This window comes from Condylura cristata, unplaced genomic scaffold, assembly GCF_000260355.1.
Source record: "Condylura cristata isolate star-nosed mole 26May11 unplaced genomic scaffold, ConCri1.0 scaffold00003, whole genome shotgun sequence".
Classification (NCBI taxonomy): domain Eukaryota; kingdom Metazoa; phylum Chordata; class Mammalia; order Eulipotyphla; family Talpidae; genus Condylura; species Condylura cristata.
Window position 1 is genome coordinate 31,429,484 of NW_004567104.1, and position 13,009 is coordinate 31,442,492.

General features: G+C 39.7%; 1 protein-coding gene across 1 annotated transcript in view; it reads right to left on the reverse strand.

Moving 5' to 3' along the window:
• KALRN (kalirin, RhoGEF kinase) overlaps positions 1-13,009 on the reverse strand; it is a 408,565-nt gene that overhangs the window by 271,735 nt on the left and 123,821 nt on the right. The window contains exon 10 of the mRNA XM_012730450.1: positions 6,098-6,289. Within this exon, the coding sequence (XP_012585904.1) occupies positions 6,098-6,289 (192 nt within the window). The remainder of the gene's footprint in view (positions 1-6,097; positions 6,290-13,009) is intronic.

Here is a 13,009-nt window from a genome sequence, read left to right on the forward strand (position 1 = left end):
CGAACTCACACTGAAGCACTGTGGCTAGCTTGCAATGCCTTGTCCTTACTCATTGCGCCACCAGGGAGGGCCCTCCTCCCTCATTTTAAAGTGATCATTTTTCTTTGGCATTGACTGCCAATTTTAATTTCTCAAATACACACCATGACTGTTTAGTGGCTGAAATACAGGCTGAAACTACTTCGCTTTTGAAGTCAATATTCCTTTTGAAGACTTATTTAGTTTTGATTCCACAATGAGTGTAAAGAGGAACATGTGTATGTGGGAATGTCTATGGTGTTGTGGTGTATGCACCTACTTGAGCAGGAAATAGTGGGAAAAGGATTTTACAAGTTAAAAACATATGGAAGTAGGCATTTAATTAAGCTGTCTAATAAACAGCTGTGGTTGATTATCTTGGCCACATTCCTTGGTTAATTTGACTCATTTTTACTAGAAAAATATCTAAAAATGGATATTTTGAAAGCCCAGCAAAGTTCAGCATTTCCATGGAAACACACCAAGGAAAAAGAATTCTGTCTGGACAATCTCTGTGGAGTAGATGACACTTGCTATAAATGCCTTTTTTCTGGACAAAGAAAACAAGGACTTGGGTAAATATTTCTCCTTACATCCTCCCTAATTCTCCAGACTAGCAAATAGCCAGCTGCCCTTTGTCCCCAGGCAGAAAGAAGATATTTGAAAATTTAGCAAAATTTGTACTAATAGCTGAGACTCTGAATGTATAAGAAGATCCCAAGCACTCTAAGTCATGATGCATATGCAGGCATTTTTGCATTTGGCAATTTTCTTTGTCAAGTAGCTCTCTTCCTAGTGGGGACGAAAGATTTTGTTTTTGTACAATAACGTTAATTGGAATTGTTCCTGATTTCCAACTGAAACTATCACTGAAAAAAACTTAGGCGACAAAAAAAAAAAAATAATTATGCAAAGGAAATCAAATCTCCTGTAACATTCTTAACATCTTTGCATATATCTTACCAGTCTTCACATATGTGTTTACAGTGCAGCCATGTGGATATACAATTTTAGCATCTTATACCACACGCTCTCAATCATGTCATTAATGATCTTTGACAATGTGATTTGTATGATTGTATACTATTTCACTATAGATGTACTATGATTTGTTTAATGAATAACCCAACATGGGATATTTAAATGGTCTCTGGTTATTCAAAATTATGAATAAAACCACAATGAAATGATGGTTTTAATCCTCCAGACTCATGGTTTCCAAGAATCCACAAAGTGGGGACAATAGGATAAAGCAGAAGAAATGGGTTGAGATATTTCTTTTAGATCCCCAGTTTCCTCTCTGGTCCTAATAAAAACAAATATTTTGATGTATGAAGTGCACTAAAGTAAAATTATGAACTTTAGTCTGGGGAGTCATAAGAAGTTTAAGTTAAATCATTATGAAGATGCATGTTTACTTCCTATTCAGAAATCTCCTGCAAAGGGGGCTTTAATTCTTTCAAAATTCTACCCTACAATGAGACTTGATTATACATTGACAATAATAGAAAAACTCAGTACATGGTTGTAGGAAGCAAGAAAATGGAAAGGAGGAAGGAGTTATAGATAACTAAGCAAGGAAGACATACAACAGTATTTATCAGCAACTCCAATACCACCCAAGGCCACTTTAGCAAAAGTGAGTAGATAATCATCTTTCCATTTCTCCACTTTACTTAAGAGAGAAAATAACCACAGCAACTTAAATTCCCTAACAGACTTGGAGATTAACCCTGCCTCAAGTTAAAAGTGAGTTTGCTTATAGAGCCAAGGGGAAACAGTCAAGAGTTAATAGACCCAGATCAAAGAGGACTCACAAGTGGCAGTCTTGAGAGGTATTAAATAGAATACAGAAAGATCAAACCACAGCCCTTCTTCATGAGATCATATGGAGACACTCCCTTCTGCCTACCTAATAATAAATTTCTGCGTGTATTCAGATCCGAGGGAAAAGCTATCCTAGGCAATTCAGATCCTTCACCTTGTTTCCCTATTTATATACAAGTTCTGTATAGGCTTTTTATTCTTTCCCTTCTTTTTTTTTTTTTTTGTAGAAGAAATTATTAGCTTCCCTTTGTCAAGTATACCCATTCAGGATTTATTTAACATCTCTACATGTCAGACACATTGTAAGGAGACACAATAGTATGTATTATTTACACATCTACCCCAAATATGCACTCTATATATGAGTACTTCCAGCTTAATGAGGAAGAAGCCATCAGCTCAGTGTGGTCCCTGATGGAGGTACACAAATAGTGCTTTAGTCATGACTAGGTGGGAAGCTAGAAGTCTCAGGGAAGGATTTCAAGGAAAAATGATGCCTGAGCTGAACCTTCATTTCTTTTTTTTACACTCTTAAAATTTTTTTATATATCTATTTACATTGTTGTTCATTTTACAATAATGTTTACTTATCCCTCCCCTACATGTCATCACCATAGTCCTCCACATCTCCCCCCACTTCTGATCCCTCTCTGTCCCCCTCCCCTGTAGGATCTCTCTGTGAATCTTCACATTTCTTAATAAGATTACTTTAGAGATGCTCTAAGGGTGTTTTTGGGAGGGAGCTTTCTACCAGAAAAAAAGTTAATCTTGTACTACTTAATTTCATAATAATCATCCAAACAATTACCACAAAGTAATAGAGACGAAATAATTTTCCCAAAGATACATAGCATACCCAATTATTTGAGATCTAGATATGGAAGTCAGATCATTCTAGCATTCAGGATCTTGCTGTAATTAACATGTATGTGTAATATACATATGTGTGGTTGTGCATGTTCATATGCATATGAATATATATGTGTGCCACGTACTTTGGTCTGTAAATATGTACATGTATCTTATTCTCTACTCTGCCTGCAGGGGGTCTCAGGCAGACTATTTTTGTAAGTAAGAAGTAACTGAGAGCAAACATACAGATGAAAGTCCTGCTGGATAGCCCCTAAAACACCTCCTCTATTAGAATCACTCAAAATGACAATTTTCTTTCTAGCCTGAAAAAAAATTAGAACTGAAAGTTATAAACCTCTTGAGTAGAAAGTTCTTTACTCAAGAACTTCTTTGCATTTAGGCAGGACTGCTCCTAATTTCTCTCATACTTTGGGCTCCTGAGGAAAGAGACTATCGATTTCTATAGCCTCCTACTTGATAAATTCCCTAGTAGAGAAAACTCTCCCAAGTTTCTACCTCCTGGTCTTTATATGAAAGTGTATGTGGCAAAGGAGGAAAACACATGGTCTTAGAAAGACTTGTGATCAATTCTTCAACTTACTACATCTTAGTTATAAGACCCGGGGTAAGTTAATAATTTCCCTGATCTGTATAATTGGAATAAAAATGATAATCATCATGGCTATTGATTAGTCTAACATACAGATTGTGCTAAACACATTTTAGTTTCCTCTCTCTGTCCTCACCCATACTCAGTGTCTTTAGTATTATTTCCTTATTCCCATGATTTTTATAATCTGAGCCTCAGTGGGAAAACAAGTCTCAACTCTCAGCAAGGTTTGAGAAATATCTGGGAAAACAACACTAATAACTTCAGCTCACACTGAACCTTGATACACTTTCCATTTTTCACCTAATATCAGCCCTACCATCAAGTCCCTTCTTTAGGATTTGAAAATGTAAAGTAAGAAAAAAGAATAAGGAGAAGTAAGAAGAGCAGACTAGAGGACAGATCAAGAAAAAAAAAAGGATAGAATGTGGGATAGAGAGTTAAAAGCTCAAGTACAGCGTTCAGGAAAACAGTTATGAAATATGCTGAACTACTGAGAAGTTCTATAACCTCAGACAAGTTATTTTCTAAATGTCAGTTTCCCTATTTGAAAATATGGTTAATAAAATTTATAGGATTATCATGAGTGTTATATGAGCTAATATGTAGCTGGCAAGTAGTAAGTACTCAATTTAAAAAAATATACTAAGATATACTGAATGTTTACAATGAAACAAATCTTAGATTAGATGAATCATTTGTACTAGGGCAAGGTTAATTCCTATTACTATTAGTTATTATCAATTTAATATTGACTTGATATTAAAATCATAAAGAGTTTCAGGGCCACCCAATCTAACTAAATAATTTTATTTACTATTTTTTATTTATTATTACTTTTAATTACATAATTATTAACGGAGGTAATCCCTCATCAGGTATTGCCACCATAGTGCATCTACCACCATAGTCCGTTGTGCTCTTTTCCCTCTTTGTTTTTATCCCTGCCCCTCCTGGTGCTTGAGTTATGGAAACAACCTAACTGCCTCAAAACATATGACTGGATCAAGATGATGTGGCATATGTACACAAAGGAGTAGTACTCAGTGAGCAAGAAAGATAAATGCATGCCATTTGTAGCAACACGGTGGCGCTGCAAAGGGATGAAATTAAGTTAGAAGGAGAAAGATATAGGGGTGGTGTCCCTAATATGTGGAATGCAAGTTAACTAAACCAAGAGTCAGATAAAGACACGCTTAACTGCATAGTTTTATAGATGAGACAGGCCAATAGGGACAACCTGATTTGCAAACTCAATTGGTTCTGTAGTAGCAGAAGCTGGACTGGAATTACAGTCTTCTTGCCCTTTGGATAGGAAAGATCTCTCAGAGTGAGTTGGCCCTGCTTGATTGTGGAGTCAATGCCCATAAAGAAAGTAGGATGGAGGAGCCCACCAGCAGGAACTCAACTGGACATAAATCTGAGACTGAGTCATTTGTAACTAGAAAGGTTCCTGGAAGCCACTACCATAAAACTGGCTTGTCCTTCACCCCCATCAACAGGAAACAGGGCTCCTGTTCATTCATGCTGCATTCCATCACCTGCAGACTCACAATGAAAAGAGAATGCACATGCCCTTGCTTTCTGAGATCGTTATTGAGAATCGCGTGAGCCACAAACAAGCAGACAACTAAGCAGGAAAACCTGGATTAAAGCTAATCCCCTTGCTCTACAGACACTCATCAGAGAGAGCCCGTGGGTCCCGTGGAGATGAAGCAGAGCCAGCTGCAGGGAGCTTGCCAGCCCTTCATCTGCCTAGGGAATCTCAGTTTAGAAAACATTATCTCTTCATGTTTTTCTCTGATAGGCACTGCAATGATTTGCATTCATTCCCATGAAGTGTCAGAAAAGCCTGTGAAGTAGTAACAGCCAGGCTTCTTAATGCATTTCAAATATCAAAAATCAACTTAATTAAGTAGAGTTATATTTTTTTTTCCTGAGCAGCAATCAAACTTTAATTAATACCCCATTAAAATAAATTCCCGGGGGAATGCAAGCAAGCATACACCTAATGAGTTCATCTGCCAAGGGTGTTATTACAGAGGATGTTAAATGTGCCTCCTTACTGTCCACTGATACAAGTGCTGAGTGCCCCACATCCGTCAGAAATGAACAGCAATCACAGGTTCCCAGCCCTCCACAGCCCCTCTGCCCTGCCAACAATGTAACATAATCCTCCCCTCTCCCCTTCATGAATGATTCAGGTTCAGATTTAAGCCCAGCTGGCTTCTTGCTGGTGGGCACCTCATCCCCACTTCCTTCACTTGCAATCACTCCACAACCAGGCAAGTAAGGGCCAACTCACTTTGGCAAATCTCATTAAGAAGATAGAATTGTTTAAGTAAAATAAAGAAAAACATAGACCATATTTCAAACTGTATATTCCTTCCTAATAGAAAAGATGATAAAAGTTCTACAGGACTATTGATTTCTGACCCAAAAGAACCCAGCAACCAAGAGAAAGTGGGTGGGTAGGGAGCCTCTGTTCTCTTGTTTTCCCTCTTGCAGTGACTATTTCTAAACCAGGGATTCCCAAATTTCTCGAGTAGTAGAGAGAATGCTCTACAGACTCCCCAAAGCACCTGACTCTGCAGGTCCCTTACTGGAGATGAGAAAATTTTGTCTCATTTGCGGAGACCAAAACATAGATTATAAGGAACAAATTGTTAATATTAACAATACATGGCTAGTAACCCCCCAACCACCCTGTATCCCAGCTTTTGCTAGGAAGCAACCCTTGTCAGCAGAAATCAGCGCAATGAAAGTCCTGTCTCTACTGCCTGCTCTTACCTCTTTGGTGTGTGTGTGGAAGGAGACAGACATGTCCAGGAGAAGTTTGCGCTGCTCCACCCTACGCACAAAATCTTGGATGCGGACCTCCAGGTGTCGGGCTGCCTTGTAGATTTCCTCAGGGTCACATTCCCCTGTCTGAGCCAGCTGCTCTGCTGCTTCTAGGAGCTTGTCCGCATTAGTGTATGTATTCTGCCGACAATAACAGTGAAGGAAAGTCAATTGCAGTCACGCACTGAGCTTCGCGCCTTCCCCCTGCCCACACGGGCTACCCAGAGCTGGAGCTGACGGTGTGGGTGTAGAGCAGACAGCTCCCTGATGTGGCACAGAGGAGCTGTGTGCTGAGCTCTTCTGCTGCCTCTCAGTCAGCTAGCAGCCTTCCTGGCTGCTCTGCACGAGCGGGCACTACCTAGGTGCGCCTCCATCCCCGAGATTTCTCAGAGGGGCAGAGTCCCTTGATAGTAGCAAGGAGGATGTGAGGCCCTCTATGCCCCATCTATGGCCTGACCCCACACCCTTACAGAGATGCACCCTGGCCCTCATAGCTCCAAAGGTATCTGCCAGAGTCAGAAAAAACTCACGCATGAAGATTGTGTTTCTATGTGAGAAAACCAGGGAAATAATTCTGGGAGATTTGTTTGACTTTACCCCAAGTTCCCTGTGACTACTGGTGTTTATCTTTTGGAACAGAGCTGTCTCTTTGGAGGGGAAGGGGTCAGCAACTCTAGGGAGCTGACAGAAGGAAATGGTCACAGCCAGAATGAAAAGATGCAGGCTATTCCCTGTGCACCCAGTGATGGCTTAATGGGGGGAGGAGTCTGGTGATTTTGTTTATCATAAGCTGCTCTGCTGCATGCACACACTCACTCGCACTCACACTGTACAGACTGTGGTATGTCCCAGAGCTTTGTGAAAAGCAACCGACCTGTAGTTAGTATTCATCAGAATGGGATTTGCTGCCTTTTTAATATTTATTACATATACACCATGGATATAACATCTCCTCAACAGGTTTTCCTTTAAAGGAATCTCCTGATATGTCCTGATTTAGAGCTGGTATTCAGCTCTATATTATATATTTTTTAATATCCTGAGAGTTGCACCTAAAGAGTGTTAGCAAGTGGTTACTACTGGTGAGAATATAAACTGATAGGTACACCTATCAGTGGAGCAAGGTGAGTGGAAAATTGGAATGAATTTATGAGCAATGACTGTGTGGCACTTTACTCTGCCCACGGAAAAATGACTTCTGGTTTCCATGGAGTTTTTTTTTTCCCTTACCTTAAGACCTCATTGTTAAGGAATGGATTTTGTCCCCCCTAAATTCACATACTGAAGTCCTAACACCCAGTTATCTCATAGTGTGATCTTATTTGGAAGCCAAGACATTGCATATTTAACTAGTTAAGAACAAGTAATTAGCTAAGCTCTTAGTTAGGGTGGGCTCCTAATCAAATAAGACTGGTATCCTCAAAAAAAAGAACACCATGTAAAAAATGGACACACAGGTAGGGAGAAGGCCATATGAAGAAAAGGCAGAGATCAGATGCTGTATTTACAAGCCGAGTGCTAACAAACCCTAGGGAGTGAAGAGAGTGGCAGGGAATGGATTCCCCCTTAAGTCCTTCAGAAAGAACTCACCCTGCTGACACCTTGTCCTGATTTCTAACCTCCAGAACTTTGAGACAATAAGTTCCTGTGTTTGGACCACCCACGCTGTGGCACTTTGTTTTGGAAGTCCAGAGAAACAAACACACTGGAAGCTTTGAGGGGCTCTTGATTGCAAAGATGGGCAGGCCTTCCAAACACCTGTAATGGATTTATGGAATACTAATAGAGAACCAGTATGATCCTTATAGAATGCCAGAAGGACAGCAAATCCTGCCCAATGCTGGTAAGCTGGGGCACCTCCCTTACACCTGGGGAAATTCATGGCAAAACATGATCTTGTGTGAAGAAGGAGGTTTTGCCACTGAGTTAAATCAGGGATGTTGATTCTGGAAAGAAAATGAAGGAAATATAGTCATGATGGAAATATCGGGAGTGATGGGAAATGACAGGCAGGAGGAGATCTCTGGGGCTGTTGACCAGGTTAAGGAAGATGCTTATGCACAGTTTCTAGTACATAGGGTGAGCTTTTTTCAGGAATCCCCTAAATTTTGCACTTTAAACTTGAGGCAATCTTAGGAAACCTCAAAAAAAAAAAAAAAGATACGAGCTATAACTTTGTATTTTGTAGACAATAAATAAAAAGTGGCAAAGGCAAAGACAGCTTGCTTGCAAGTTAAGTTCTACACCATTAGGAGTTAAACAGAAAACAAACTTGAAATGTCAGTGAATACAAGGTGGACAATTCACACAGAACTTTCCAGATTTTTGGCACCAAAAGTTGTGCATTATGGAAAGCTTGTAAGTCCCAGGCAAACTGGGATGACTCGTTACCCTACCCAATGCTATAGGTATCTTAGCAGTACAGATACAGCTATACTGTATATTGCCCCACAGGAGAATAAAATAATCCTAGAGAGAACTAATATGACAACACATTACAATTGGCCAAGATTCACAATAATAATTAGGATTAAGGTTTCCTGACACATTTTCTTGACCCAAAAGAAAATGAGTAAAATCTCCATAATAGTCAATAAGTGCTGAACATTTTTCACATGCAAAGGACCATCCTAAAAATTTATATGCTTATCAACTCATTTAACCTTCACAATAACTGTCAAGTTGATATATGAGCCCCATTTTATAAATAAGCATTTTTTTTTTTTGTCCCTCAGGACAAAAATGACATCTCTCTTAAGTAGTAGCACCGAGGACTAAAACTTTGCTTGAGTGAAAAGTCAAAGTTCCAACCATTACATTACCCTCTCAGATGGAGAAGGGTCTTGCATGCCAAGCTTAGGGGTGTGTGAAATGACTGAACAGTGTACATTAAAGAATGGTGTGACTATTGTATAGTATATAGAGACACTGCCCTGCTTCTAAGCAGAATGAAGTCAGTAGCCAAAGGATGGGCGGGGTTTAGTAGAAAAGGAGATCTTCTTATCAACAGAATTCTGTTCTCCTTGTGCCCATGGTACTGGATGTTTGTTTCACACTATAGTTTTTGCCATGCTCACAGTAACAACATGCTCCTGGAAGGGAGATTCCATGTGTCAGTCACTTGTGGTCCCCATGCCAATCACTGTGGCTGGTATACAACAGGTACTTACTAAATGTTGAATGGCATGACAAATGGGAATGAGCATGGCATGTTTGGATAAGCTCAGTTACTTGACTAAAATTGGAGGTGGCAGGAAGATACATTGAATAAGACAGGGAAGAACTAGATTTTAGAAGGAGAAAGGAATCATGAAGACAGGTGAAAGGGCAACCGGTGAGCATTAAACACTGTAAGTGCTGTTCTGTATGCTGCCCAACCTCTCTCTTCTTTATTGGCCCAAAAAAAAAAAAAAAAAGAAAAAGAAAAAGAAAAATTGCTAACAATTCCAAGCCAGTCATACCTCCCTTCTATTTTAACTGTTCAGTGATTTAAATAAAATATCCTAGCATGCATGCAAGATCTTTTTCACTTGATACATGCTTTTCAGCTTCAACTCATACAAGTCCCCTATGAACAGCCTGCAAAATAAATTGCTTAATTTCAGAAACTCATTTTGACTGAATTTTGTTTCTGTGCATCTATCTGCCCCCACTTTTCTACTTAACAAACTTTTACTCACCCTTTAAGACTTTCCGCCAGAAAGTCTACTCTCATATCTGCTTTTCTTCCAAGGTGGTTTAGATGAGGATCACTAGGCTAGCAGAATGATCTGTGCCAATCCCCTTCACGGTGCCTGCCATATTCTAATTGCAAATGTTTGTCTTTCTAATCTGCTTAAAAAAAAAAATGATTTTCACCTCCTTCTCATAGTGTCTAGCACTCAGTAAGGGTGGGGAAAAGGAGTCCTGAGCGGACTCTACAGATACATGTTTTGTGGACTCCACCCTCATTCCAGACACGGAAACTATGTATCCCAGTAACACCAAAGGGAAGACTACTAGGACCCAAGGGTGAGGTTAAATAGCCATTTTGAGGGGTTTGGATATAAAGCTGGACATGTTGGGCGGAGGCTCTCTCTCCAGCCTCACGGCTGGTGGCTGGTCGCTTGGCTTTTGATCAGCTTTCAGTGTGCTATCGGGTCAGTAGAACTGGTAGGATGCTTTAGTTAACTTGTATCTCTCTCTCTCTCTCTTTCCCTGAGTTGTTCTTTTCCTTCTTTTCCCTTGTAAATAAACCCATTATTGACTTCTTGTGTGTGTCTACAGTTGAATCTTAAGCGCACCGGTGAGGCAACCCACAGACAGGCAACCCAATTAATGTTGCGTTGCCCTGTAACAAGGGCTTTATAAATATTTAGCAAATTAGTTAGCAATTAAATAATACATCAACATCCACCAATCCTAATATTCAATCCGTGGCCCTCATAAATTACTTGGTACAAGACTTTAAATGCAAGCATTTATGTCCAAAGTTCAATCCCATTTGGCCTATCCTGGCTCCCAGCATAGTTTTAAAGTTGAAATAGAGAATATCAACTAAATATTACTAAAGTAACATGTTGATGGCTGTCACTGTTCTAAACTGAGGCATGGAGCACAATAGGTTTCTGTTTACCTTCTCACCAAAAGCCAGGCAGAGTCAGAGTCAGAACTCACTCAGTATAATTTGTAGGCATTCTTCGGTTTCTCAGCCTCCTAGACCCTGCCTTGGGCTTGACCCTTCATTAACATGTCCCAACTGACATTCCAATGGGTTGTAAGTGTTGGGTCTCAATGAGCTTGCCGTCCTTGGCAATTTCAAGGAGCCCCCATGGTCACCAGACCCTCTGAGTCAGAGGTGTGGGTCACTCGGTGGCTAGAGTTCCTATCTTCCCATCACTGTCCCTCCAGCACTGTTTTAACCAGGGTAAAATGCCCTAGAAAATTTAGTCCTTAAGTCTGCTTTCAATTGCCCCTGCTGAGCCTGTGGTCCATTACTTCTTGCTTTCTTCTCAGGGAAAACCATCTTGGGACAACCTGTCTCTACAAAGATAGGCATCTGAGCAACGTAAGATTTTAGACTCTCTTGGATGGAGCAGAGGGGCATGGAGCAGGCCTTTTAAAGGCAAGATATAGAAGAGACAGTGAATAAAAAACTTCATGTATCAAGAGTTGAATTCATTCATAATTCAGAGTTAGCACCACTGGCTCTACACTCTGGTTATGAGAAAAGATAAGGCCCAGAGTCATTCTAATTATTCAAATAAGGCACTATATCCTAGAAAACATGATGGATAGAGAGCCAGGAGAAGACTACCCTCTTGATGATTATTTTTTTCAGTGTGGCATGACAGAAGCCAGTGGGCATTGAGAAGAATGCAACAAAAGCCCACAGAAAACAAAGATAAGGGAGACATGAAAGCACAAGAGTGAGGGAGGGTTCAAAGTTGTCTAAAGATCTTGACATTACAGATAAGCAGGAAAATAAAGGTGATGCCCAAAACTTTACACTTGGATGGTACTTTGCAGCAGACAAATACCCCATCTGGAACAAATGCACAAGGGATCCATCAGTGTGTGAGGAAACTACTGAGGCTTTCTGGGATGAGAATCAACTGAAAGCATTAGGGGTGACAGCACCCAGTAATCACAAGGGCTAGGAATAGGCCACTTCCAACTATTCAGACTGGAAACTGCAGGGCAGCAGAGTACTCACAGCAGGGTAGGTTAGCCCGAGATTGAGCACTGCTCCAGTCTTGCCTAACACATTTTAAAAGAAAGATATGAAAAGTATCGAACTTTTTTCCAAGTAACTTTACTGTGTCCATACAAAATTTAAGAATATTTAGAAATACAGATATATCTAGAAAAGCTAATATTCACATTGTCTGGTATTTAATTAAAAAAAATGAGCTATCATACAAAGAAATGCAAAATATAAGCTATGAGGATAAAAAAACATCAAAATTGACTCAGAAATGTTGTAGACATTAAAATTAACAGATGGGGTTATTATAAGTGTTTCATATGTTCAAAAGATAGAAATATATGAGACATAAAAAAGACTATGTTTTTTGAGATGAAAAATATAATGTATAATATTGATAGCAAGTTAGGCAATGCAGAAGAAAAGAATACTGAACTTTGGGCATAGGAATATAAATTATTCAAAAGAAATAAGAAAAATAATTGAAAAAATGAAACACCAGTGAGCTGTTGGGAAAACTTTAAGTGGGCAACTGAAATCTGTAAAGGAGGGGGAGGGAAGTGAAAAAGATATTTAAGGAAATAATGATCCCAAAGGTTCATAATCCACATATCCATGAAATGTGACACAAGAAACATGAGGAGAAACTATCAAGACACATACAAATTGAGTCAAATCAAGTGGGGTTGGGGGGGGGATAGGAAATTTTAAAAGTGGCCACAAGTGAAAAGGACAAGTTATATACAAAGGAGTAAAGATAAGGATTAAAGCAGAAACAGTTCAAGCAAGAAGACAGTGGAGGGCATCTTTAAAGCACGGAAGAAATAAAATGGTCAATTTCAAATTCCATATCCAGTACTGAATATTTTTCAAACTCAAAGGTGAAATACAAAAGCCAAATGAATTCTTTAAAATGCAATTGAACATTTAAACAAAAGAGTAGCAGTGGAAGGTAAAATTTATAGCACATGTGTAAACATATTATAACAGGGCCCTCCTGGTGGCACAGCAGGTTAAAGCACAGCACTAAGAAACTCAAGCCAATTCCGCATGAGTTCCATCCCCGCCTGCCCTGGAGGAGACCACATGGTGTGGCAGACCTCTCCTGACCCGCCCACTGCTCCCCTCAGCAGTGTACTTCATCGATCTGCCTGTTCTGCTCCCCACTCTGTCTC